This window comes from Phascolarctos cinereus, unplaced genomic scaffold (genome assembly GCF_003287225.1).
Source record: "Phascolarctos cinereus isolate Bilbo 61053 unplaced genomic scaffold, phaCin_HiC Scaffold_4;HRSCAF=312, whole genome shotgun sequence".
In the NCBI taxonomy this organism is placed as follows: domain Eukaryota; kingdom Metazoa; phylum Chordata; class Mammalia; order Diprotodontia; family Phascolarctidae; genus Phascolarctos; species Phascolarctos cinereus.
Window position 1 is genome coordinate 658,383,824 of NW_027555847.1, and position 27,639 is coordinate 658,411,462.

Here is a 27,639-nt window from a genome sequence, read left to right on the forward strand (position 1 = left end):
ACGCCTGTCATATTGGCTTTGCTGATTTGGGATCAGGTGTGTGAGAAAGAATATTGACTCCTCAGAGTCATCAGCTACTTTTCAAAGCTAGGAGCAGGGTCCCACTAGCTGAAAAGACTTGGGGGCTCAGTAATAGTGATGATGAAAATCTTGTCATTTGGGTCCAGATCTACGATTTACCTTATATGAGGTGTGAAGAACTCCTCCCAGAGATGCAGATTGGCGGCCCGTTTGTAACTTGTCTTCCAGAACTTCTGAGGGGCACAGTGAGGTTAAGAGACTTGCCCAGGGTCACACAGCCAATATGTGGCAGAGGCAGGCCTTGGAAGAAGGAAGCCCTGGGTTCAAGGCTGGCCTTCCATGTGCTACACTGAATATCTGTGACTAGCTGCACACCAGCTTCCTAATGATTCATAAACCCATGGATACACTTTGCCCACAGTCATCAGTTTAGCTTTAGAGTTATCCTGTAAAGGACAAGCAGCTCTCCCACCATTCTCATTATTCAGGTGAGGATATTAAAGCACAAAGGGAGAATGGATTTACTTCAGGCTTCACTGTGAACAAAGTGTAAGATCTTCATTTCCAGTATGATTGCTCTGGACACTTCACTTGGCACAATGAAAATAAAGTGCAGCAATCTGATGATCAGTTGAGCATCTACTCTGCTTGGTCCAAAGGGTGAAGGAGTCACTGTGGATGATACCAAAGAAATACCAGGGATTTACCATTGGGTAGGTCCATTACAGCATAGGTGAGAAATATGACAACACACATAACACAGATCCCCAGAAACAGAAAATAGAGGCTATAATGGGTAGCAAATGCTATCGGTGGTCAGGGTGTGCATTTGTAAGCAGCTGCAGCTTGAGATAGGCCTTCCACAATGGGCAGGATTTAGCATGGAGAGGGCGGAGGGGCTGCTGAGGGCAGGCATAGGAAGGCAGGAATCCTCAGGCTGCCAGCCTCGAGCAAGGAGCTAAGCTGGTGTCTTCTCTTTCTTTCCAGATGAAGATGTTTGTGTGTTTAAGTGCTCTGTGTCCAGAGAAACAGAATGCAGCCGAGTGGGAAAGCAATCCTTCATCATCACCCTGGGGTGTAACAGCGTCCTCATACAGTTTGCAACGCCAAATGGTAGGTCCCTCGCTGCCCAGCCCAGGAAGGGTCTGAGCCAAGCAGGAGCAGTTCCTTTTCAAACCTTTGCTTCAAGGCTTTATTGAATGTGGAGAGATGAGGCCCTCTTCCTCGTATCTCCCTATTCTGGGTCCTTCTTTCCCCTTCTTTGTTTCTAGTGTCTTACCTTGAAGGCCAATGACTTCTGGACTTGTACAGAATGGATCCCAGTAGACTTCCATTCCCAGAGAGAACCATTCGTTTTTCTCCGTCTGATTTCTGTTAGATACTCTGCTAAATATCTCCCATTTTTCTTCTTTCTAAGAAAAAAGAGTAGAATGAATGCTTAAGTGTATCTAAGTTCTCATGTATCTGGAATTACAACGATTTTGCCTTTCAAATCATATTTGTGGATGTGAAAATTTTTATTCTGTGGCCAAGAATTTTCCAGAATCTAATGGATATATATTTTTGTTCATGACCAGCGGTCTACTGGAAGGGTTTTTTTTCCCTTTCCATTGCCAGTAACCTGTCCATGTATTGGTCCTTTAACATGCCATTGCCACTTTCTTCTGGTTTGCATTACCGTTTCCCACATGTGACCTCTTTTCTACATTAAGTTTTTGCTTCTTTCAGATTTCTGTTCATTCTATAATATTCTGAAAACCTGTCGAGGTCACAACTTAGAGCGCTCCGTCTTCAGTGAGCGGACAGAAGAATCCTCCGCTGTGCAGTACTTCCAGGTGTGTTTTCCACCTGGCAGGATCTTCCTGGGGGTCTCCAAAGGGAGGGCCCAGGTGTAGATGCTTCTTAGGAAGGTGGAAAAAGTTCTGCTCAGTTGAAACTGGACCACCATAGAGGATAGTCATTTAGGCCTTGGCTGTCTCTGTGTCATCTTTCCCCACCCCGCCCCCTGCAGGAGTCCTTGATGAGCATTTGGTGCTCCTGAGCACTTGGTTTTCTTCCATCACAAAGCCCTCCCTGTGAATTATGATGGTTTTACATTTAGTAGCAAAACTTTCAGGAGCTGGTATGCTTAGTCCCAAGAGCTCTAGAACTGTAAACTGTCATGTCTGTTTACTAATCAGTTTTGCAGGAAGATATTTAGTCTCAAGTTCTGGGCTCTCTAGTTCGTAGTCATAATCCTGTATAATTACCCAGGTTTCTTTTGGGCTTCTCAGGTTCTCTGAGGACAGAACTCATATTATGATAGATCTGTTTTCTTTTAGAAAGTTTATTGGCTCCAAATAGAAACCAGGGCTTGGGTAGTTTAGGAAAGGGGGTGCTTTCTAACGCCAGGATCTGTAGTTGTATTCCTCCAGTATACTTGCCAGCCTCCTGACTTAAGAGGTATATTGCTTTTTCCCTCCTTTTCCCTTGTGGCCTGGGATATGTTAGAGGCTCCCCATCCTGACACTGATGAAATCCAGTTAGATTTAGCTGCAGAGAGCAGTGAATAGAGCAGTCTGACCACCTTGTTTGTTAACAGGGATGGTTCAGCCTTGGCCCCCAGCATGACTTTCTGAGAAGTGATGCCCATGCTCCCTCAACCCTGGGCATGTTCCCATTGCTGAGCTCCTTCCATGGTTTGTTGGGGAGGAAGCAGGGGGTCTGAATGGGGAAGGTTGTGGCGGGTTGGGTTGGTTTTCAGTGTTGAGGCTGGCCATGTGGAGGTTCTTCTGTTCACAATGCTCTGTTTTGTGTGTTGTAGTTCTATGGCTACCTGTCACAGCAGCAGAACATGATGCAAGATTATGTACGGACAGGCACATACCAGAGGGCAATCCTGCAGAACCACAGTGATTTCAAGGACAAGGTGAGAACTTCCTCTTGGGAACACCCTGAATTCAGCTCTGGAACAAGACCTGAAATCATCTTTTGTGTTCAACCTGATACCTGGTATTCGGGGCCAGTCAGGCCCAATTGAGCTTCTGTATTAGAAGGGACCGTCAGGGGACACTGAGGCCAGAGGGGAAGGACAGAGTGGGGAGAATACTCAGGCAGGAATTAAGAGTGAGACAGTTATGTCAGGAAGCTCTCTCCATCTTTCCCTCTCTGCATTTCAGCTGTGGAGAGCTCATCTCTCCTTCACACCCGCCCCAAACCATCAGTGCCGATTTGTTTTTAAATATCTTCTTGAGACCAGCATGAGCTCCACAGAAGCCTCCCTGAGCTCTGCTCCTTGTGGTGTTTGTGTTGACACTGTGTGTCTGGCCTAGGAGAGGTAGCTAAAGCAAACAACTCGTGTTTGAACTGTCCTCCATCCAAAACCCTCCCACCCTTTTCTGCCCACTGTGTCAGGCTCTTTACACTCCCTGTGCCCACCACTGAAGCTCCCTTTTACTTTTCTACTAATGCTGAACCTTGACTTTGCCGTGTGTTTTCTGACAAGGATTTTCACTGGTGAGAGCCCTGGTTCTCTGTGGCTAAGCTAATTTTGAGGAGTGCTACTGATTTGATTTTTTACTTATGTTTGATATGTCCAGTGGAGCAACTAATGGGATGTACTTAATTGTTGTTCATGAAAAACCACATTGCTTCCCAGCAGCTGCAAGATTCATCACCTTCCCTTAGACGAGTACTTTTCAAGTATGTGTAAGGAATCTGGACAATGGGATCCAGCCAGTTTGCTTTAGGAATGCTCCTGTGTTCTTGGTTGGTGTCACAGGCTTATCATTAATACATTAGTCTCTACTACATACAAGGCATAAGCTAGGCAGTCCTTCTAAGTTCTAAACCTAAGGATTGGCTTTTCTCCTGGAGGGAAAAAAGCAAATTCAGATCTTTACCCCATGTCCTGAAAAGGTATCTCTGAATGTGTATCAGGTCATAAAGGACTCCAAAGAAAATCCTGCCTAAGGGGCATCTGCCAGCCTTGGGCTGGTGTTCTGTCTGTGACCCTCTGGCAACGGGTCAAGTGTCAGGACATTACTATTTTCTCATTTTTATCTGTTTCAGTAGATCACAACCTTGGAGGCTTTGACCTTCTTGCCTTTCACTTTCCCTTTTTCTTTCCCTTCCTCCTTCTCTTTTTATCTTCCTCCTTTCCCTGTTCTCAGAGACTACAGGTCTGTTTCTGGGTTTTGTGACTATTTTCAGATGTGGGTATTAGTCAGGACCCTGGAGGGATAGGTACAGGGGACCTCAGCTCTTTGTTTAGGACTTCTTTCCATGTAACCCCTGAAGCTTCCAGGGACCAGATACTGCCACCTCCCTGAAGCTGACAGAGAAGAGAAACTGCTAAGGCACGTTAACCTTTTCTGTAGGAGCCTTTCTTTTTGTGGGATATAATTGTATGTGGTTTTCTCCAGAACCTATTGTATTAGCTTCTTGCTGAAAATCCAGTAAGACCAAAAAAAACCCAAAACATGAAACCCCACAGTCTCAGCCTCGGAAACCACCTTAGAGATCACCTTAGTGCAGCCCATACCTGAACAGAAATCTTCCTTACAAAATGCCTACCATGTGATCAGTTAGCTTCTGCTTGAAACCATCCATTGGCTGTTTTTTCCTTACAGACAGCCGGAATCTGATTGTGCTGCTTTTTGTCACTACTCCTGCTAAGCAGAACAAGTGCAGTATCTCTTCTCCAGGATAATCCTTAGAATACATGAAGATTATTTTCTAGCCTCCCTCCCCACCCTTCCTACTCCATTCTTTTCTCTCTCAGCTAAATAGTTTCCAAAATACATCACCTTCCGACTTGCCCTTCTTTGGATGTGCTCCAGTTTGTCGATATTCTTCCCTAAAACGTGGCACCTACAAATGAACACAATTATCCAGATGTCTGACCAGGACGGAATACGGTTAGGCTGGAACCTCCCTTGTTCTAGAAGATATGCATTTGACAGGGCAGCCTGAAGATCCCTGATCCCCTTGTTAAGATTTTGAGACAGCATCTGCAAAATGAAATTTCTGTATAGTAGCACTTTAGAAAATTTGACACTTGGGATGAGCTCTTTGGGAGAAACTTCAACTATTTATTAAGTGCCTTTTATCCTGATGGAGAGAATTAAGATTAATGATATCATAGGTTTTCATATGACATCACATCAGCCCTGTCATAGAAAACAGTGTGGAAACAAAACCAATACAGCCAACATTAGAAGGAAAACAGAAAGCTGGGAAACAATTTTTACAGCAAGTGTCTCTGATAAAGGCCTCATTTATCAAACACATAGAGAACTGAGTCAAATTTATAAGAATTTAAGTCATTCCTCAATTGATAAATGGTCAAAGGATATGAACAGGCAGTTTTCAGATGAAGAAATCAAAGCTGTCTGTAGCCTTTTGAAAAATGCTCTAAATCACTATTGGTTAGAAAAATACAAATTAAAACATCTCTGAGGTACCACCTCATACCTGTCAGATTGGCTAATATGACAGAAAAGGAAACTGATAAATGTTGGAGAGGATATGGGAAAATTGGGACACTAAAACACTGTTGATGGACTTGTGAACTGGTCCAACCATTCTGGAGAGCAATTTAAAACTATACCCAAAGGCCAGTCAAACTGTTGACCCAGCAATACCACCACTAGGTGTGTATCCCAAGGAGATAATAAAAAAGAGAAAAGGACCTACATGTACAAAAATATTTATAAGCTCTTTTTGTGGTGGCCAAGAATTGGAAATTGAGGGTCCATCAATTGGAGAATGGCTGACCAAATTATGACATATGAATGTAATGGAACACTGTTGTTCTATAAGAAATGATAAGCAGGCAGATTTCAGAAAAATCTGAGAAAACTTATGAACTGATGCAAAGTGAAGTGAGCAGAACCAGGAGAACATTGTACACAGTAAAAGCAACATTATGCAGTGATAAACTATGAATAACTTAGCTCTTTTCAGTAATACAATGATCCAAGATAATTTCAGAGGACTCAGGATGGAAAATGTTATCCATGTTCAGAGAAAGAACAGATGTAGTCTGAATGTAGATCGAACCATACCATTTTCACTTTTTAATTTTTTTCATGGTTTTTTTCTTTTGGTCTGTTTCTCCTCTCACAACATGACTAATATGGAAATATGTTTTACATGATTGCACATATGTAACCTATATGAAATTGCTTACCATTGTAGGGAGGGGGTAAGGAATGGAGGAAGAAAATTTTGAACTCAAAAATGTTTTTAAAATGTCCTTACATGTAATTGGAAAAAAATAACATAACAAAAAGAATAGAAAACAGTGTGGAAACTAGATCCAAGATTTTCATAGCCTATATATAACATGGCAACCCAGTAGTAGACCCATCCTGTAGCATCAGGCCTGTAACTGGAAAACACTAATGAATGGTATGATGTGTAAAAGAGATGGAAGCCACTGCTCACTAAGAGGCTGTATACCCTCTCAGTTTTCCATGTTAATCCCATGGCCAGAACTGTATGGTAGTGTACGTTGCAAACAAGTGTCCTTTCTCGTCCTACCCAAACAGTTGTCTCACTACTATGATGCAGCTCCTTCTGAGGAAGAGAAACATAACTTATCCGCAGAGAGTGTTGGTCAAGCACCAGGACATTTGAGGATAAAAGATAAACAATGTTAGGAGAAGAGGTTTTGCCCTGAAGACTCAAAGACTTCGTGGGAAATCTTGTGGAATGGGCACCCATGGTCTCTGTATTGCAGTCACCTATGTAGTAGTAACCTGCTCAGTCTGCTTACCTAGAAACAGGGAGAGATTTGGTTGATCCAGCCCAAGGTCAGACTTAATTTTTTTGAGAACCTAATCATTTCAGATGTGTTGAGAGTTTCTTCGCACCACCTTATTGGCTTGGCCTTAAGAGTCAGAAGTACATCATTAGTTTGCTAATATAAAATCTCACACTTGAGCCCTCTCGTCTTCTACTGTTAAAGCCATTAATCTGTGACAGATACCAGGGCTAAGGATGAGGAAGCAGGTTCTCACGTTTGTGAGTGGAACAGGCTAGGATCTTCTGGCTGTTCTTTCCATTGTTGTCTGTGACTGACAGTGACTCTTTCTCCTTTCCCAGATTGTCCTAGATGTGGGCTGTGGCTCTGGGATCCTATCTTTTTTTGCTGCTCAGGCAGGAGCAAGGAAAGTCTACGCAGTGGAAGCAAGCACCATGGCTCAGCATGCTGAGGTCAGTGGGCCCCATGGCCAGGCACACCTTCAGAGTTAAGGCTGAGGTCCAGAGGGTGTATGGGGCTTTTTGGGGAGCACAAAGAATTGCCTTGTTCCCAGGTGGTGTTAGGAAGGCCAAAGCCAAATCCTGGCTTCCTCTGTGATCTTGGGAAATTCAGTTCTTGCTGCCTCAGTTTGTCTACTGTTAAAATCAGTAGGCAAATTACTCTGCCTCTTAAGTGTTCTGGAATCATTAGTGAACTATGCTGTCCATCTCTGAGGGAAAAGAGGAAGCTATAATATAATGACTAGAACAAAGGATTTGGAGACAGAAGAAGAGGGTTCATTCAGTCTGGCTCTGTTATGTATTGTACCCACCTGACTTCACACAAGTCACTTACCTTATCTGGTTTTCAGTTTCTTCATCTGTAATATGAAGATGTTAGGCTAGCTAAACTCTAAGGTACCTTTCAACTGCAAATGCTCTGATTCCACTGAGTCTTAGATCAATAATTCATCAGTGATTCTACTTGCATGTATCATAGAGTCCTTGTCCTTCTTAGTTTGATCATTAGAAAGTGGTGTCCAGTGTCTCAGCATTTTGTCAATTAGTTTAGAGTCACTGTAATTTTTTAAAATGTGAAAAAATATACAGCACAAAAAATTTTTTTGATGGGAAAAGTTCACAAAATCCAACGAGGAATTAAACCAGGAGCCTCCATCACTATTTTTTCATAGCTTGTGCTAGTCTTTAAAAGCTTTGAGCTCCCTCTATCTTCTCTCCCACTTTGGCCTTGATTGTCCCAGAAGGATGGTTCTGAGCAGGCTGCTGGGCTGAAGTCTCCATAGGGTTCTCCTAAAGACAAAATCGGCAATGAGATTTTAATGAAGTTTATTGGTCCAAGGAGATATTTTTCCGTAAGATTGGTTTTTCCCTGATTTTTATCCCTGACTTTTTCCCCTCCCACCAATAGGTTTTAGTAAAGAGTAACAACCTCACAGACCGAATTGTGGTGATTCCTGGGAAGGTGGAGGAAATCTCACTTCCCGAGCAGGTGGACATAATTATTTCAGAGCCAATGGGCTACATGCTTTTCAATGAACGTATGTTGGAGAGCTACCTCCATGCCAAGAAGTACTTAAAGCCGAGTGGTAAGTAAATGGGCTGGGCACAGTTGGGGTCTGTTGGCTGGATCTGTTTCTTGTGGGCAGTGGCCTAGCCTCGCTTTCTCAGATAGCATCGCAGAGCTGTGCACATAGCCATTTGGGGGTTCTCTGGGAATATAAGATAAAATCTGTGTCAGAGGGAGAGTTTGGAGTTTTATTTTATAGCTTTACAGTTAACTTTACAGATAACATATATCTGATGTGTATAGTAGGTGATAATCTCACCCTTAGTTTCCCAGGTCATATGTAGGGGATAAACTATATTAATTTGGGGTCTGTTAGTGGTGAATTCTGGGATTAAGGAAATCTACCCCAGGACAGTCTTAGGTTATTCAGTTTGGGTGTTTTTCCTTGACAGTTAAGTGTTCTTTGGTTGTTTTCTCTTTCTCAGAAGAACAGCAGGTTAAGAGCAGAGTGGGTTTGGCAGGAGAAATCAGAATTGTGCCTTTTATTTCTTCTGTCACTACTAGCCTATCAAGGTGAGGGGCACAAAATGTGTATGCAGCCAATTTTCAGAAGAAGATCAGTGATAGATAGACCCTGTCTGCTGTCCTGTTCATACCAGGAACATTGTTTTCATTTCTGGGTTTCACACTTGTGGAAAGAGTCGGCAAGCTAAGGACATTCAGAGAAGGCAACCATGGTTTTAAGTTCATGCTATATTATGATTAGTGAAGAAATTAGGAGTGCTTGGCCTGGGGAAGAGAATACATGGGGGACAGGATGATACAGTTGTTGCCTTCAGGGATCAGGTCAGAATCAGTTCAGAATCAGGAGCTGTGGATGGAAGTTGGAGGGAGACAGATTTGGGGGTCTCCAAAGAGAAAATTTTTTAACAATTAAAGCTATTCTAAAATGGAATGGGTGACACTTGCAGAAATAATGAGCTCACAGAATCTCACAATTAGAAGGGACCTCAGAGGTCAACTTGACCTGAAAAAGAATTCCCTCTACAATCTACTGCAGAAATCTTTTCTTAAAGATCTCTGTTGGGAGGGAATCAGTACTCTCCCTGGGTGGCCCCTTCCACCTTTGGACTCTGATAGTTGGAAAGTTTTTCCTGACATCAAGCTTTAATTTGCCTCTCTGAAACTTCCTCCCATTGTTCAGACCAAGTAGAACAAATCTAAATCTTTCTTCCACATGACAGCTTTTCATATGGCTGAAGACAGCTATCATAGCCTTCCAAAGTCTTGTCTAGGCTAAATATACCCCATCCTTTCAACTGATATTCATATGGCGTGATCTCAGATCCTGTCACCATCCTAATCACTTTCCTCTAGACCCTTTCCAGCATATCAGTGTCTTTCCTAAAATGTGACAGCTAGAACTGAACATGTGATGTGACATGTGGCCTGACTAGGGCAGGGCACAGGGGACTCTCAATCTCTTAGCATAGCTTCAAATGGCATTGACAGTTTTGGCCGCCATATCACATATTGTTAGAATTTGTTTTTCAGTTTCATCGATACCTTTTGTTTTTCACACATCTCTCTCCTCCTTCCCCCACTCTCATTAAATCCTTTCTTATAACAAAATCACTCAGAACCAGCCAACAACCAACATCTTGCCCAAGTATGCCACCTTTGGCATCCATAGTCCTTCATTTCTGAGGGTCCTCTGAGAGGATAGAGCTGCATATTGCAGCATTGGCTCATATTGACCTTGCAGTTCACCAAAGCCCATGGGTCTTTTTTCAGATACACTGCTTTTCTAGCCATGACTCCCTCATCTTGTACTTATGAAATTTTTTTTTTTACTCAATGTGTACTCAATTTCATTGTATTGGATTCAACTCAACTTTCTAACTTATCCAGTTACTGCCACACTGTTCTCCAGTATGTTAGCTATCCAGCCTAGCTTTGTGTCATCTACAGATTTGATAAATATGCCATCTGTGCCTCTCTCCAAAATCATTGGCTTACCCAAGGCCAAAGCGGAGATGTCTGAGGCACTGCACTAGAGACCTTCCAAGTTGACATTTAAACCACTGATTATTACTTCCTGTGTCGAGCCTTTTAACCAACTCCAAATCCATATAACTGTAGTACTGTCTAGGCCATACCTCTCTACCTTGTCTACAAGAATACCATGAGAGACTTGTAAAATACTTTAATGAATCAAACTTGACCAAGCTTTTAGAAGTCTGATAACCTTGTCAGGAAAGGAAATGAGGTTAATGTGGCATGACCCATTCTTGATAAAGTCTTGCTGTTTCCTTTTCTAGGAACTCACTAATCATCCCTTGAATAATAAATTCTAAAATTTTGCCAGGAACTGAAGTCAGACTCAGTGGCCTATAGTCTGAAGACTCAACTTCCCATTTTTGAAATCAAAACATTTCCCCTTCTCCTTTCTGGCAACACCTCTCTTGTTCTTCAAGATCTTGCAAACTTCACGTCTATGAACTCTTTCCTTGACTTGGCTGTGTAGTGTGCCTGGGCCTGGAGGCTTGAACTCAGCAATGGCAACTAGGTGCTGTCTGACTGTGTCCCTTTTGGTCTTAGGTTTCAGCTTCCTATTGGCCATTTTTCTTCTTTCCTCTCCACTTCAGAGAGCATTGGCCTTGGCTAAGAATGCAAAGCAAAGTAAGAATTTCTTCTGTCTCTTCTGTGATCCTCCTTTTTCTCTAATACTGCTGGGGGAGAGGAGAGACCAGAGATGATCAGCTCCTTGATTTTGCCATCACCCACACGTAGCTGCTTCCATATTCATGAGCTCCAAAATTCTTTTAACTGATCATAATCTTTCATTGCTCCATCTTTCCCACTACTTTTCAACCCTTAACTCTGTCCTTTGTTCTCATCATGACTTCCAATCGCTCTTTCCGTCCATTTTTTCCTGGGTCATTACCCTACACTGTCTATGCTCCCCTTAGTAAACCAGTTAAACTCTACCCTCACATTCCTTCCTCACTCCTTTAACTAATTTGCCTTGCAAGCCCTAACCTTGGATTGCTTCCACTATCGATTGCCTTCACTCCTCTGCTACCGAATAGAGCTGGTGTAACTTATGAAGCCATGCTGACTGGGTCTACTACAAATTTATGCTTCACTGCAGCAAGGCAATCTTTTCACCCCTTCCCAATTAATTCATTATTTCATTATTCCACTCTCCACAGTGGCTTTTCCAAACCTTTCCATCCCTCTTTAAACCTCCCATGGCTCCCTCTCCCAATCTCCCAGCTGAGACCCTTGCCTCCTATTTCACTAAGAACTCCCTCTTCTCCTCCGATGCCTTTCCCCACTCTCCTCCTTCACCCATCTCACATGAAGCAGCAGCCTTCTTCCTTTGCCAGGGGAAACTCCTCGACATGCACTTGTGACCCCATGCCTTTCCATCTTTTCTAGCAGATTGTCCCTTTTATCATCCCTACTCCCTCATTTACCTACAGTCTTTTCCTCTGTCTGCTGCCTAATTACGCCTGGCCTTCCTCTCTTGCCCACTCACAAACTCCGAGGTAGAGTGGTCACTTCCCCTCAAGGTTCTTAGCACTTTTATTTCAGCAGCCATCTGCTTCCTTATTGGGGAGAATTGAGGTAGGAATACCTTTGTTGAGTTGACCCTTTTGAAGGATGAAGTGGTCATTTCAGGAAGCCAAGAAGTCATTAACTTCTCTGCTTTGGGCAGGGGTGGGGTTCCTCTGACAGCTTTTCCCCAAACACCAGATCTATTTCCTCTCTTTATTTAGGTCTTCAAGCAGAAGGATAGATTCTCTTGACTGGGAATGTTGTGGTGGGGTGTCATTTGAACTAGATGATCCCTGAGAGGCTGAGAGTCAGTTGTTCTTTCAGCTGGGCCAGGCTGAAGAAATTAGGCAAGCAGCGGCCAACCCAGAAATACAGCTGAATCCTCTTGAGGAAATTCATTTGGACGTAGTCGAATGTGATTGAACGGGAGGCACATTGAGTTGCTGTGCCTCTTCCGCTAAACCAAGGAGATCTTCCATAGCTCTGATGCAGCACTGCTTTCTGGGCCTACACAGCAAAAACCTTAAGAATCCTTTGATCAGTCCTTGCTAGAACCGATCTCATTCGCTTTCTCCTGGCAAGTCCTTGGCCTCTTCGCCCAAATTGAGTGTTTGCTGGAAAGAGGCGCCCTCTGCTGTTCTCTGAGAGGAGCAAGTAGGGGAAGGGGATGGGTGATAATACCGATCAGTTCTGTGATTGTGTGGGTGAATGATTATGTATTTCCCAGAATTTCTAATTAACTAATCAGTAACAAGCCCTTTCTAGACAGACTGCCGGGAAGTCAGCTTTCCCTGAGTGTATGTTTTATGCCCATGCTTATTTTGTGCCAAGGCCACAGGAGAGGGAGAAGAATGGAAGCAGCCTCTTGAAAGGAGGACATAACCAACATATTTTGAGCTATCACCTAGCAGCTCGTCCGGGAGGCTCTTGGTGCGTCACTTGACTGGAACAAAGGGTTTTGCCAGTCAGTGTGTAGAAATGTAATTACATGTTGTTCCAGTCACTTCCCCCAGGAGCTGACATGCTTCAGACCTACGCGCCTCCAAGCACTAGAGAGTCCTTCTGTCATACTGCAGTCATCTGGACCCCACAGTCATCCCAGGCTGACAGAGGGGAAGGAGGGCTTCTCATCTGTGGGTTAGAGAGGGGCAGAGTAACCATTCTATGTTAGACACTTGGAAATTGATGTTGCCCAAACCATAAGCTTTGTGACTTGCCCTGTTGTGGTTCAGTGGCTAGATGGGTCAGTCTTGACTGGGGAAGTCTGGCAAGGGGATCTGAATGAAGCTTTGAAAGCAAGATGGTTCCATTATGATTACATGAGAAGAGTTGGTGTTACTGTTGGCCTTCTCCCTCTCTGCCTTGCAGACTGAGCTCACAATTCTTTAGTATCATCTTTAGCTTCACGTTCCTTGGTGTCATAGGGTCGGTGACTCCCCGGGTTACCTCCCTTGCTCACACAGCTCTGGTGCGAGGCTTCTGCCAACTCACGTGCCTTTCTACCTATTACGTTTACTCCTCAGCATCTTTGAGTGTTCTGAACAACCCATACTGTAATACTGCCCACTGCATGGATCAGTTATATTTCAGTACAGTATAAGTTTAGACTTGATCAGTCATGAGATTTTTGGTGCCAGTGAACAAAGTCTTAGCCTGGGAAGTTGAGAGACATGAATTCACCAAATTGCAGAATTAGATGGGACCTCTGTGGTTGTCTGTAGTCCACCTTGTACCTGACCAGTAACTCCTCCCCATTACATGACTGACAAGTGCTTATTCAGCCTCCCCTTGTGCGGGGGAGCCCTTCCAATGTGGAATGTTTTCTTTGTGAGGAAGCCTTTCCTTACGTCATGTCTAATCTGCCTCTCTCAACCTTCTACCCATTGCTGCTAGTTTTGCCTCCTGGAGCCAGGCAGAACAAATTCCATCCCTCTTTACATGTGACACCCCTTCAAATATTCGGACAGCTATTTTGTCCCTCTTTTCCATCTTTAACAGCTCCATTTCCTTTTAACCCATACTCATAAGACATCATCTCCAGTCTCCTCACAGTCCTGGTCACTCTCCAACCTGTCAGTGTCTTTCCAAAAATCTAGACCTTAGCACCGGTTTCTCCAGGTGTGGTCCTGCCCAGGGCAAAATACAGTGGCACTCTCATCTCCTTCATTCTGCAAACTCTGTCTTCATGCCCAAGACGGTATTAGCTTTGATGCCTGCTCTACCACTGTACACTGTTGTCTCATTCTGAGCTTGTGATTCACACAATTTAGACTCCTGCTGCTTCCTAGCAATGTGAATTTTGTAAAACTGGGAAGCTGTATCTAAATGTGAACTGCTATTTTCATTCTTATTCCTCCTTTTGCTACTTGGAGAGATAGTTGGTTGCTTCGACATGGGCCAGCTGGTATTCTGTCCCAGTTTTACTTCTTGGAGAACTGCTTTTTGAGGCCAGTTATGGTCCCCAAAGTTTGGAATTCTCACTTTCATTGCTAATTATCTTCAAGTCACTAGACATCAGAAAACCATGAGTTTTTACTTTATTTGTGAATTAATGCATGAAATACCTAAGTGGTCTGATTTTGACTCAGGGCTTCTTAACCTAGGAGCCGTGAACTTTTTTTCTTAACATATTTTGATAATTATTTCAGTATAATTGATTTCCTTTGCAATGCTGTGTATTTTATTTTATGCCTTTAAAAACATCATTCTGGGGGCAGCTAGGTGGCGCAGTGAATAGAGCACTGGCCCTGAAGTCAGGAGGACCTGAGTTCAAATCCAGCCTCAGACCACACACTTGACCTATGCTAGCTCTGTGATCTTGGGCAAGTCACTTAACCCTGATTGCCTCACTAAAATAAAATGAAATAAAAAACCATCATTCTGAGAAAGGATTCAGTAGATTTCACCAAACTGCCAAAAGACAGAACCAAAAAAAAAAAAGATTAAGAATATCTGATTTAGAGGCTGATGAATTTTTAGAGTGGAAGATGACCCTGAGATCAGAACCAGCATATGTGGGCTGGCAGGGTCTCTGGCAGAATGCTGGCCTCTCTGTTGTTGGGACTTTGCAGAGTTTGCAGGGTGGTTTGCTTGTCCATCGGGAGGTCCTGTTTGACCAGACTCTTTCCTCAGACCCTGGTCAAGACTGAAAGGAGCGATGAGCTTTCTTTGCCCTGTGTAACAGCACAAGTCTCAGGAGGCCTGAGCATTGGCTTGAGAGATGTGCCATCTTCCTGCTCCATCCACTCTTCCCAGACTGAAGAGTAATGTTATGAGAGAGGCATTATGGGAGATGGGTAGGACTCTCGGGCTCCTGGCCAGTTTTGCCAGCTTAAAAGACATGAGCCCATTTCCTTCTGTCCAGCACAGTAAAATTCCAGCCTGTTCACAAAATACTTTAGATGCTAAAATAAGAGAACTCAATAAAGCACCAACTGTTATTTCTCTTTTCCTTCTAAACTAAACTCAACAGAGACTAGAGACAAATCTGTGTATCTCTATCTTATGAGAAGCAAGAATAGGCACCAGCTCTTTCCAGACTGAGTAGGAGGAAGTAAGATAGGCTTAGGACTTCTGTCTCATTTCCTTCTGCCCTTCCTGCTTCTTTGCCTGTCCGTCTTCCTCAGGCCTTAGTGAAACCTTGGGGCAGATGGGAAGGAGAAGCACAATGCTTTCTCTTCCTTGCATGTAAGAGGCGATTAGTCCAGTGTTGCCTTTACCAGGTGTAGCCTTCCAAAACATCACTTTGTAGCAGAGGAAATGAGTACACCTGTTTGTAGTAATGGTGGGAATTGATGACAAAAAATATTTCCAATCAAATACCGTTACACCTGAGTATGCAGAGGTATCCAGAGGAAAAAAGAGATTTGGGGCTGGGGATGAGGGGAAGAGAAAGGGATTGGTTAACAAGAGACCCTCCACCTAGAGGGCCCAGAGACAGACCCCCATAGCCAGTGAGAGAGAGTCCTTTTCCTGGGTGGGTAGGCAGGACTCCTACAGAATGCTGTATGTGCTGTCATATGTGGTCCTTCTGTTATTTGGTTTTGTTTAGCTATTTTTATTTATTTACAAGTGAGGATTCATGGTTCAGGTGACTGCGAAATAACTAGTGTAAAAAAATAAAAGCCATCAGAACTTCAGAAAATAAAACAGGGGTCTTAGTGGGCCCATGCCCAAGTGGTGCATTCGCACTGTTGGAACAAAGGTGCTCAGGCTGTAGGAGGAGTTACAGAGAAGCATGAGTTCTAGAGCTTCTCCTACAGGAGAAGAGAACTGGGGTGGATGCAGACATTTCAGGCCTCCATTAAAGCTGCGTGGTTAACGTGTTTCCTGAGGCTTAAATGTCCCCTTTGGGTCTCAAGATGTATATGGCTGTCCAAGATCTTAGATACCCTTGGGTGGGAGTCACCCAGTTACCTGATGGCTGAAATCAAAGCCAAACACATTATGGCCTAGAGCTTAGGACCTGGGAGGAAGAGGAAGTCATACTGCGCTTCTTTTCCATTCCACAAGGGGAAAAGACATCGTTGACCAAGTTCAGTATCTGGAAGAAGCTTGTTTTGAAGTCACTAACAGTGCTTTAGAAATCATGGAAAATGCTAGCAGCAAAGCCTATAATGGCCCTGCCCAGGAAACTGTTAGTGACTTCCTCTCGCCACCCCACCCCCACTCCCTCTTCGAGAGGCCTCAACCGACCAGCCATGGGGAGGCTTGTGTTTCTGCGCGAGGGCCAGCTGATTGTTTACTGAATAAGTACACGTGTTGCTGGGCGAGTGTTTGAGGCAGCACCTTAGTGCTTCATGCTCAATTAGAAAGAGCTAGTCAAGATGGAGATTTAGATAAATAAATAAAAAATCAAACACACATTCCACTTCTTCTTCAACAACATAATATATAACTTGAACCGGAAATTTGGCCATTATTTTTCATCACATTTCCAAGATCTGGCCCTACTTCTACTTGCCAGGAAAATCTGTGTAAATAATCTTCATGGTTTCCTAAACTTCCTCTTAGATAATTGCATTCACCTACTCAGGCCATGAAAAAACCATTGACTATATTGGAGCTCCAGGAATGAGCACAGTAAGACAGTGGTGCCTCAGAGCTGAGGTTCTTTTCATCTCGAGTAGAACAGAAGCTCTTGGGGCAGCAGGATGGCGAAGTAGATAGAGCAGCAGCCGTGGAGTCCAGAGGACCTGAGTTCAAATCCGGCCTCAGACACTTGATACTTACTAGCTGTGTGATCCTGGAGAAGTCACTTTGCCCCATTGTCTAGCAACAAAAAAAAAAACACAGCAGCTCTTCTGCAGCAGTTTTCTCTGGAAGCTCCTCTGTGATGTATCTATCTTTGCCATACATGTTATTCTTAACACCATAGAAATGGAGACAAAATATGAATTGACTGATGAATCCTTTAGAAAAAAGAGGTTTAATAGGAAATTGGCTTCCTGAAACTCAGAAAACTGCTCTGTGATGTCAGTTTGTAGTCTTTGCTGGTTACAGTCAGTAGTTTTCACTAGAGGAAACCCAGGCCTGTCTGGAGAGGCCAACTTAATCGTACATGACGAAGCTTCTGGGGCCAATGTTTTAGCTTATCATCTTGGTCCTCTTAAACTAGTGGGCAAACCACCTGGGGAAAGATGCTGCCCTTTGCCTACACAGGAGCCCTGGCTTTCTATGTCCACAAGGAAAATGGGGGCTTCCTTCTTCTTTCTGAAGCAGAAGTATGGGGCATCTAGGTCCTGGAGCAAAAAGGTGTTTTAAGAGATGATTAGATGGTTACTGAAAAAGGTGGGAGGACATTTTACATATGTGTATACACACACACACACACACACACACGTATGTATATATGTATGTATGTATGTATGCATGCATGCAGAGTAGGCTGTGAACAGAGCTAGAACCTGCCTGTTGGGGCCTGACCCTGGAGCCCAGAGGCTTTGCATTCAAATCCATGAACTCATTTTTTGTTTTTGTACAATATTTTGATAATTATATTTCAGTTTAGCTGGTTTTCCCTGTATCCCTGTATTTTTATGAATTTAAAGCCATGATTCTGAGAAGAGGTCCATAGACTTTCCCAGACTCATTACCAAGTGGGTCTATAATCCACAAAAATAATTAAGAACCCCTATCCCTAGAGGGAAGTCTGAAAATGAAGAGGTTTCTGGGCAGCTTACTGTTTTCATCAGGATTATTGATCTGAGCAAGGTAACTTTGCAAGTGGGTTCATCTAGACATAGCTGCTGATTTGCTTTCTGGCTGGTCTTTCCCCTCCACTGTCTAGTAGTAACTCAGTTTATTGGCCAAGGCTGGACTCTGGGACCATGTAGTCCTTTCTTATATCTGTTGCTGTTTTGATGGTATGAAACATGAGGGTTTGAGGTCCAGACTACTCACTTGGAGATAGTTCTAAGGAATTGTGATTACTTCGGATAATGATATAATTATTACATAATTACTTCCTAGTAATGATAGAATTTCATTCTTGTTGAGTTATGCACAATGTATAGAAATAAAACCATCTCTCATGGGTTTTGACTGCTGGGCACCCAAAGAAGGACCCCAAGGAGGAGAGTGGGCATAGGCTGGAGAAGCAGGGGGAAGCTCAGGCCTTCTCTTTTAGATGGTGGGGGATTTTAAAGCTTATGTCCTGGGCTAAATAGAACCTTTATCCTGGTGCTGACTCCTGGAAAGAGAAGTCCCTTCTGATAGGGGGAGTTTCCATCTAGATGGAAAGCCATCTATAGTATCTGCTTATCCTTGGCAAATTTAGCTCCCTTCTTCTCGAAGGGTGCTTGTTCTAAAATAGTCGTGTCAGCCTTGATCTACTGTGCTCTGTGCACCTCATGTAACTGATAGCACCGCCTGTCCCTTTTTCTCTACTGCGTAGGTACTCGTTTGTGCTGAGGCCATACTGGTGGTTTTGGGTAGCTTTCCCTCCCTCACACTGACAGCTCTGATTGTGCTGCCCAGGCAGGGCCTGCTGACCCTGTCCATGAAGACTCCTTTGCTCTGACATAAGCAACTAAGACACTGAGGCTTTTTATTCCCTGGGCAGTTGTCAAGAGCCTTTCTGGAGTTAATGGCCCTAATGTTCCTAATGTCAGACTTTTCTCTTTCTCATTTCTTTCCCCCACATTCCGTGCCCAGGAAATATGTTTCCAACCATTGGGGACGTTCATCTTGCACCATTCACAGATGAGCAGCTCTACATGGAACAGTTTACCAAGGCCAATTTCTGGTGAGTCCTTTCCCCTCTCTGTGAGCTTTGCCCTGGTGGCTGTCAGAGGCCATGGCCAAGGCCACAGAGCTTGGTAACTATCTGCAAGCCAGAGAAAGTCATACTTTGGGGAAGCCTGGGTAGGGTGGTTTTCTGCTTCCCAGGCTGAGCTAACCTTGCTTTCTAGATGTACTATTTTTGGACTTTTGGGCCTTGTTGATGGGGTGGACTAGGTGACTTCTAAGGTTCTTTAGGCCCTAATACAGTAACTGTAATGAAAGTTTTTATTGCCTGCTGGTATAGGCTGACTAAGAGTGGCTCTCCCCTGCCCGTCTCATTCCTGTCCTTCCTGTCTTCTCTTTTATCTCTCCCAGGAAAAGCTCTGGCTCAAACCTCCAGCTGAAAAATACTGCCCTTGGGATTGGCCCTTTATGGGGCACTCGCCTACTAGTTTGACTCCTAGAATAATTATGACTCCTTTCCTGTATATGTGTCAAATACTTTTCAAATTGCCCCATCCTCTTAACAATTAAAAAGTTAGAGTTAGTCTTTGGAAGCATGTCTTCTAGAGAGTGAGCAAAGTCCTCGCATACACATGTTGGTCAGCTGATTCTCGGTGTGGGGGTGGGCCTCTCTTCCCCTTTCTTTAGGTATCAGCCATCTTTTCATGGAGTTGACTTGTCAGCACTTAGAGGAGCAGCAGTAGATGAGTATTTCAGACAGCCCGTTGTGGTAAGTGTAACCCCAAGCATCTTAGCACTCAAGGCTAGAGAAAGGGCAATGGAGGTGAGATGAGGCGGTCTGGCTATCCATCCAGCATTTTCATGGAAGGTTTGCTCTTTAGTTTCCTGCTGAAGCCTTGATTCTGATCATAGCCTATCAGCCTGACTTTTTTCAAGGAGATTCTTGATGCCAAGACTCCAGTTCATGGGCACTGTTGGGTGGGCCTCCAACACCAGGTGCTTATATTGAGCAATCTCATCCTGCCTTCTCTTTTGTCTTCCAGAGCCAAGTTAACTCAGCACTCTCTCTCTCTCTCCCTCTCTTTCCCTCCTAGGACACATTTGATATCAGGATTTTAATGGCTAAGTCAGTAAAATATACGGTGAATTTCTTAGAAGCCAAAGAAGGCGATTTGCACAGGTAATGTTTCCTTTTGGCTTCCTGTGGATTGTGGCTGGAGGGAATAGGCATGGATTAGAGCTGTGAGGCCAGAAACCCCTGCAGACCCTGGGACTCCCCATAGAGCAAATGTAGCTGGAACCGTCTGTCTGTATTGAGGAATTTACATCCACAGCCGGGTCTCTGAACTTTGAAAGCATTGGTCTATCCTCCAGCAAAAGCAGGAGAGGATGCATCCTCTGCTCACATTGCTACTTGAGCCATATTGTAATTCCCATCAACAGTTACTCAGTAGCCCTGGGCATCATTGTAGGGGAAGGAAAGGTTGCCTAAAATGCCTCTTCTCTCAGAATTGTTCCAGTGCTTTAATTTTCTCCTGGCTTTTTCCCTTTGCTGTACCCAGAGAGATAGGGGGAATCGGGGTGGGGGAAAACTGGGGAACAGAGGGAATGCATGCTTCATTCTGGACTTGTAGCTCTTCCCTGTACTGGGTTAAGAGTCATTAGGACTGCACATTTGGTAAAAGGGGAAGGTGTTAGTTAGCCTAAGCCATCCTACTGGGGCCACACAAGCCTTCCTCAGGCTGCCTGCCAGCCTTCCAAAAGGCCAGTATCCTGTAACCATCACCCAGAGGGCCTCAGGGATTGTCTGACCCCTCCCATGCTAGCCTTGCCTTTGGTTAACAACTTTACTTTACTCTGCTTTCCAGATAGAAATCCCATTCAAGTTCCACATGCTGCACTCAGGGCTTGTCCACGGATTGGCTTTCTGGTTTGATGTAGCCTTCATTGGTTCAATGTAAGTGAGGGGGAAAATGTACAGCCTTGGGGCCTCCCAACAGAGGGAGCGTGGGGTTTGTAGAACAGACCCCAGCTCCAACTTCCTGCTCCTTGTCATACTCACCTGCATGTCCACCTTCAGTTACCATGCCTTTGTGTATATACCAATTGCCTTTGCCCCACCTGTGGCCAGCCACGACCTCAAACCAACCACAGAAGATGCTGGTCTGGCCCCAGCACTGCATCGGGATCCAGGGAATGTAGTCTGAGGGACCCGTAAGGGAAGAACAAGGCTTCTCTTCCCTCCCCTGCCTTCTGGCTTCCATTCTCAGCAACGACAAGTTCTCCACAATGCCAGAAGCTGGGATGAGCTTGTAGATGCTGGTTGGGTATGTGTGCTCCCACATGTATGATCATGTGTGCCCATGTGTCTGGGGCTAAGACAGCTGGAAGAGTGCCTGACTTCGCCTTCTGTCTCCTTTTCTTCCTCCAGTCTGTACTGTGTCTCAGGCTGGATAAGAGATGTCTCTTCATCTTCTTCAGCCTGGCATCTGGTGAAGATGACAAATAGGGTTTCATCTGAGGCCTCACCGCAGCCCAGGCTCCTGTATACCTGAGCCTCCCAGCTGTCTGTGATGCTTTCATGTGTTAGAGATGCTCTTTCACCGTCTGTTCCCACAGGCCCTCTTGGCCATTTTCCCGGCTTGTCTTTGCCAAAACAAGATTATGACTCCACTCCCAGAGAGATGAAGATGCTCTCAGAAAGGGGGCAGTGGCTGGGTGCTCCTAGAGTCAGGGTCCTGACACGCTGCGACCACCTTAGGTCATGGTCCCTTTTTGTCACTGGTTCTTAATCCTTTGATGCATCATGGCCCCTTTGGAAGTCTGATATAGCCCATGGGTCCCTTCTCAGAATCATGGTTTAAAGAATTCATCATTGAAAGAAATAGTAAATTTCAGTAAGTGGTTAGTGCAAATAAAGATGTAATTTTTTTTTCCATTCAAGTTCATGGACCCCAAGTTAAGATCTTGCTTTAAGTCTGCTGATTTCCTAGTTTCATGACTGGAAGACACTCTGAGTTTCTTTCTCCATTCCCTCAAATTTTGCTAATGGTCCCTCAAGTCTCCAAGCACATAGTGTGCAGGGTCTGGGGGAGTGAATGGTACCCACCCCCTCAGCATCCCCTGTCTCCCTCTCACCAACAGAATGACAGTGTGGCTGTCCACAGCACCCACGGAGCCTCTGACTCACTGGTACCAAGTTCGGTGTTTGTTTCAGTCGCCGCTCTTTGCAAAGGCCGGGGACACGCTCTCAGGGACATGTCTGCTCATCGCAAATAAGAGGTGGGCCCTGCGGGAGAGGAGGGGAGTCAGCTCTGGAGGCCGTTTGAAGGAATGAGAAGCGCTTCCAAAACCATGGCAGTCAGTCACGCAGTGACCTCATCGTTCGCATCCCTCTTCTCATGCATTTTACGCGTGGCCTGTGTGCACATGTCCCCACGGAACTTCTCCAGGCCACATCCCCCCAGCTTTTTCATCCACTCCTCAAAGAACATAGTCTCCAGTCCTCAGCTTCCTTGCCTGCGTCTTTTCCCTCAGCAGTTAATCCTCTCCTAATCCCCCAGCTGAGCAGTGGGGAGTCTTAATCCCTGGCACCCAGGCCCAGTTCCGTACCTCCCATCCCCATCCCCACCCCAGAGTGACACACACAACTGGCCTTCCTCATAGCACTATCTTGGGAGTCTCAGAGACTGCTGGAAGTGGGAGGAAACAAATCTAGCCAAGCCCTGCCTGGATCCCACAGAGAGGAACTCTGGGAAAACCCGACTGGTCCCAGCATAGTTGATGGCTAGAGATAGAGCACTGGGCTTGGAGTCGGGAAGTCCTGAATTTGAGTCTTGCCTCAGACCTTACCATAGTTAGGTGGCCCTGGGTGGGTTACTTTACTCTTCTCAGCCTCAGTTCCCTCATATAAAAGTGCAGTAACAGCAGCTAGCTTACGGGCTTGTCATGAGGATCCTGTGGGATAATATAGGTGAAGCTCTTTGCCATCCTTAAAGTGCTATAGAAATGCTAACTATTAGTCTTATTTGTATTATTATCACGAGTTCTCCCAAGTGTCGGTGAGGCACAGGTCCTAGGTTCAGTTCTCCAAATAACTCCAAATTTCCGTTTAATGTCGTTGGTTTAGCCTGCCTTCCTGCTGGCCAGCCATAGCCTATTCTTAAACTGGTCCTGCAGCTTTTTGGGCAGAAAGGAACAGGGGCATTTAGAAAATCAGTCTTCCCCACCCAAGCCTCCTCAAAGGGAAGAGCAGCCCAGGAGCTGTTCACCCAGTGCTCACTAGGGCAGGCTCCTCAGACGATTGACTTGTCCAGGGTGAATATGCCTGAGGCGTCAAGCTAAGAAAACTATTTCCAATACCCACTCACAGTAAAGAGCAAAGACTGTCCCCCAGCTACCCTGCTACTCCCCTAGGTCGTGTCCTCTGTAGAGGTTGGGGATCTTGAAGAGACTCCATAAGTGCCTGGGAGGAATTCTAAGATGTAACACAAACAGTTTTTGCTTCTGTTTTTGTATTTTGCAAACATCCCTCTCCCATCCCTCCCTAAAATCCCTGCGTGCTGTGAGTTGTGGTATCCTGGGAGATGGCAAGAAGGAAGAGCAGTTTTGGCCCTATGCTACCTGGCTTCAGAAAGCCATGACTGAGCCTCTGGGCTTCCTGTCTCTTCTCTTTGCAGGCAGAGCTATGACATCAGTATTGTTGCCCAGGTGGATCAGACGGGTTCCAAATCCAGTAACCTCCTGGACCTGAAAAACCCTTTCTTTAGGTATGTTGGTTTGGGAGACCACTTGCCTATGAGTGCAGAAACCCTCATCAAATCTCTGAGCCAGAAGGGCCTGGCCCCAAAAGGTCATCTTGTCTAACTTGAACTAGAGCTGTTATCCCTACCTCCACAGCATTCCATCTGGCCTTTGCCTGAGGCCTCACAGTCCCCCTTCCCTCAAGCAGCCTGGTTAGTTGTCAGAGAGCTCAAACTGTGCACAATTTCCTTCTTTGCTAGGCTCATGTTGCCTTTATAACTCCTACCCATTTGTCTTATCTTCCAAAAATTAACCCCTAAGCTAAACATTACTAATTCCTTCAACCCATTTTCTTTAAGTTATTATTTAGAAACCTCATCCTGATTTCCATCCTACCCTTAAACAGCCCTCTCCTATTCCCTTTGCAGAGGCATAGAGACTCTGGTATCTTGTATTGCAATTCTTTATCCCTTACTCTCATGCAACACCCAGCCCCCTTCCCAGTACACGCCTGTAAAGCACCCCAGCAGCCGTGGGAACAGAGGCCTGGTCTGCTCTGCTGGCTTCACCAGCTGTGCAGAGCCCCAAGAGGCAGCTTCTGTAACCACTTGGGTTTCTGCCAGATATACAGGTACGACACCATCTCCTCCACCTGGCTCTCACTACACGTCTCCGTCTGAAAACATGTGGAACACAGGTGGCGCCTACAATCTGAGCAGCGGGATGGCTGTGGCTGGTAAAGCTTCTCTTCTGTCCATTTTCTTCCCACCACAGTCCCAAACCTTCCCTCAGCTGGGCAACTCCCCTCAAAGGGTTCATACCCTTTTCTAAGAATGCATACCTGTGCATATGCTTAGAGAAAGAGAGAGTGCAAACAGATGAGGGTGTTGGAAGAATTTGGGTGGAGGCAGAGATAGGCCACCAGACTTCTTGGGAGTTAGTCGACTTCAGGCCAGATGCCCTAGGAAAAGCCTTTGTGACAGCCTGTTGCAGATGAGCACTGACATGTCCTCTCCCATCTCTGCAGGGATGCCAACAGCCTACGACCTGAGCAGTGTTATCACTGGTGGAGCCAGTGTCAGCCACAACAACCTTATCCCTTTAGGTTTGTGTTCTCTTGGGGGTGGGGAATCACCCTGAGTCTGAGGATGTGGCAAAAGGGACTTGTGCATCACCCCTTGGGGTGGTGCTTCAGTCAGAAGAGCAGGGACCAGGGCATAGTCTCTGGAAAGAAACCAGTGGCAGCTGACAAATGATGGATGGGATGTGGGGCCTGTCGCCATCCTCTCCTTCCTCTGTGGGCCCTTCAGACCAGTGCCCACAGCTGTCTTGCTCTGCCGTCTCCTGTGTTGCGCCCCTTTCTCTGTGCCCCCCCCACCCCCCAGAGGCCGCTGAGCAGTGTGAGGAGGGGTGTTTTGAATGTGTACCCTTGTGTGTGTGTCTCCGAAGGATAATGAGATCAGCCCAGCATTTGTCACCCTGGAGCCCTCGTCCCCTCCGAACCCATCCTCATTCGTAGCCCCCCTGCTGGGCACAAGTCAGGTGTGGCTCCCTGGCCTTGGTGTGCTTTCTCAGACCAAGGAATGAGGCGCCATCCCTGTGCCCCACGGGTGGCCGAGACAGCCCTGAGCAGAGCCCTCAGCCAAAGTGCTGACAGCATTTCCCTTTCCTTCCCTCTCCCTGCGCAGCCAACACTGGGATTGTCAATCACACTCACTCCCGGATGGGCTCCATTATGAGCACAGGGATTGTCCAAGGTAACGTGGCAGTGCCCAGGCAGGCAGGGAGTGTGTGTGTGCCCCCACCTCCCCATCTCACCCCAGGGTCTTGAACTGGCTGATGCTTGAGCTCTTGTCTTCTTGGGCGGACCCCTGGGCCGGCCCTCTCCCTCTGCTTCTCTCTTCCCCAGCCTTGCCTTTGCTCTGTGGTGGGGGGGGAGATCACCAAGCTCAGATGTGGGGGTGGTGTCCATAATATAGAGTGCCTCAGAGATAAACCCAGCAATCTCCAACAGGAAATGGAGCCCTCAGCAGCCTCCAGTGCGGGGCAGGGTGGGACCTGGCTGCATGGGTGGAAGTGCCAATGTGGAGGGAGCTGTGTTGGTATCGTGTGACCCAGGTTCTGTCTTCCTCTTCTCCAGGCTCCTCCAGTGGCCAGAGCGGAAGTGGCTCCAGCACTCACTACCCCGTCAACAGCCAGTTCACCATGGGGGGCCCTGCCATCTCCATGGCCTCCCCTATGTCCATCACCACCAACACAATGCATTACGGGAGCTAAAAGTCCACCTCTGATCTGAACTGACCGCACCAGGAAACCAAATGAAGATTTCCCCTTCCTCCCACCTTGGTGGACTGTGCCCTCTCCCTAACCCCTGCCCTAACCAGGCAGTTTTTACCCTTGTACCATAGAAACAAACACCCAGTCAGCTCCTTTGACATGGGGACTCGTACACTTTTTTATGAAACATCGACACCTCTGCGTCTTGGCCCCGGCCGAGGCCCCGAGTGAGCGTCGCTGTATTTTACAGATTTTACAAGAGATCATGTAGTGGGAGGCATTGCTCCCTCCTGTCCTCTCCACCCTTGGTTTGGCATCTTCCATAACAGCTGTGTGTGGGGAGCCAGACTCGGGGGCACTGATCAATGGCCTGTGGGGGGGCTGTGCTGAGTGCTGAGGGTTGGGGGGGAAAGCATAGCCCCAGAAGTCTTATCACCTTTGCCTTTTTCCCTTTAGTCAGATCAACCATGTGACCAGCTGCAGGGACTAGTAAAGCTGCTGCCCCCCTAGCCTTACAGTGTCTCCCCGGGCAGCCCCCCCCCTTTGGATGAGGGTAGGGTGGGGCTACAGGGGGGGTGGCAGGGGGGTTCCTCCTGCATCTCTGGGTCCTTGGACAGGATCAGCGTGTGACATGCTGCTTTTTTTAATTTTATTTTTTTACGAAAATAACCAGTGTCAATCCACAGACTCCAGAGGCCAGGCTGGCCTGGCACAAGCATGAGCCAGCTGCCCCTGCTGATGGACTCCGAAGATCATGGGGAAAGGGGTGGGGGAAATAAGGGGAAGGGGGGGGAGAGCAAGAAAGCCCCTGCTTCTGGCATGGCTGGCTAGCTGAGCGTGCCCAGTATGACAGAGGCCTCTGCACTCAGTTGGGAAAGCTGTGGCCCAGGGCCCAGGTAGCCGTGCTTCTCTGGGGAAGTCTGTGACCCCAGCACCAAAGGGTTCACCTCACACTTGAATGTACACACCAGCCCATGGCTGTCAGAAGCAGCCTTTTCCTTCTCCCCTCCCAGCTCTGAGTGAACCATCACATCTTGCTGCTCTCCTGTCACCTTAGGCAATTGTTCTTCCCTCCCTCCCTAAGAGAACAGGAGGAGACTGAGGCTTTGGCCAGTACTACCCATTCGGGGGTAGGGTGGGGGTGGATTAGTCAGTACTGGCAGAAACAGAACCTAAATTTGTTATGGAAGACCCTGTTTTTCTTTGTAGTTCCCATTAGGCCTGTGTATTCCCTGTATCTTAGTGTAGCCTCCAACCCTCATAGTGTGTCATTTTTGTCCCTTCCATAGGTGCCTGGGAAGGGACCTTACAGGGATTCCTTCTTGGGAAATAAAAACAGAAATGAGTGTTGTATCACAGGCAATTTCCTTCAACTCCTGCCTGCCCAGGCTCTTAGCCCCCACTAATAGGAGAGAATGGGGCCCCCTAAAGCAGGAGGGCCTGCAAACTCACGGATTGCTCCCTCCCTTTTGCCCCATTTCAGTATGTAAGAGAATAAATCAATTTTACCCTAGTAGCTTTTCTGTTCACTGGTTTCTCACAGTGGAGGTGCCCAGTAGGCCCTAAAAAGGACTAGCAACCTTGTATACAGG

The 27,639-nt window shown here is 46.0% G+C and overlaps 1 protein-coding gene across 2 annotated transcripts in view; it reads left to right on the forward strand.

The window, feature by feature from the left end:
• CARM1 (coactivator associated arginine methyltransferase 1) overlaps positions 1 to 26,205 on the forward strand; it is a 50,816-nt gene extending 24,611 nt beyond the window's left edge. The window contains exons 2-17 of one of the 2 annotated variants that reach the window (XM_078153910.1): positions 1,009 to 1,134; positions 1,750 to 1,856; positions 2,825 to 2,929; positions 7,111 to 7,221; positions 8,177 to 8,354; positions 18,995 to 19,085; positions 19,715 to 19,796; positions 20,122 to 20,207; position 20,684; positions 20,896 to 20,984; positions 22,172 to 22,309; positions 23,707 to 23,796; positions 24,394 to 24,506; positions 24,798 to 24,875; positions 25,459 to 25,527; positions 25,911 to 26,205. In XM_078153910.1, coding sequence (XP_078010036.1) covers positions 1,009 to 1,134; positions 1,750 to 1,856; positions 2,825 to 2,929; positions 7,111 to 7,221; positions 8,177 to 8,354; positions 18,995 to 19,085; positions 19,715 to 19,796; positions 20,122 to 20,207; position 20,684; positions 20,896 to 20,984; positions 22,172 to 22,309; positions 23,707 to 23,796; positions 24,394 to 24,506; positions 24,798 to 24,875; positions 25,459 to 25,527; positions 25,911 to 26,047 — 1,601 coding nt within the window. In that variant the 3' untranslated portion in view covers positions 26,048 to 26,205. The remainder of the gene's footprint in view (positions 1 to 1,008; positions 1,135 to 1,749; positions 1,857 to 2,824; positions 2,930 to 7,110; positions 7,222 to 8,176; positions 8,355 to 18,994; positions 19,086 to 19,714; positions 19,797 to 20,121; positions 20,208 to 20,683; positions 20,685 to 20,895; positions 20,985 to 22,171; positions 22,310 to 23,706; positions 23,797 to 24,393; positions 24,507 to 24,797; positions 24,876 to 25,458; positions 25,528 to 25,910) is intronic. The other variant, XM_078153911.1, reaches the window with a different exon arrangement.
• The last annotated feature ends 1,434 nt before the right edge of the window (positions 26,206 to 27,639 follow it).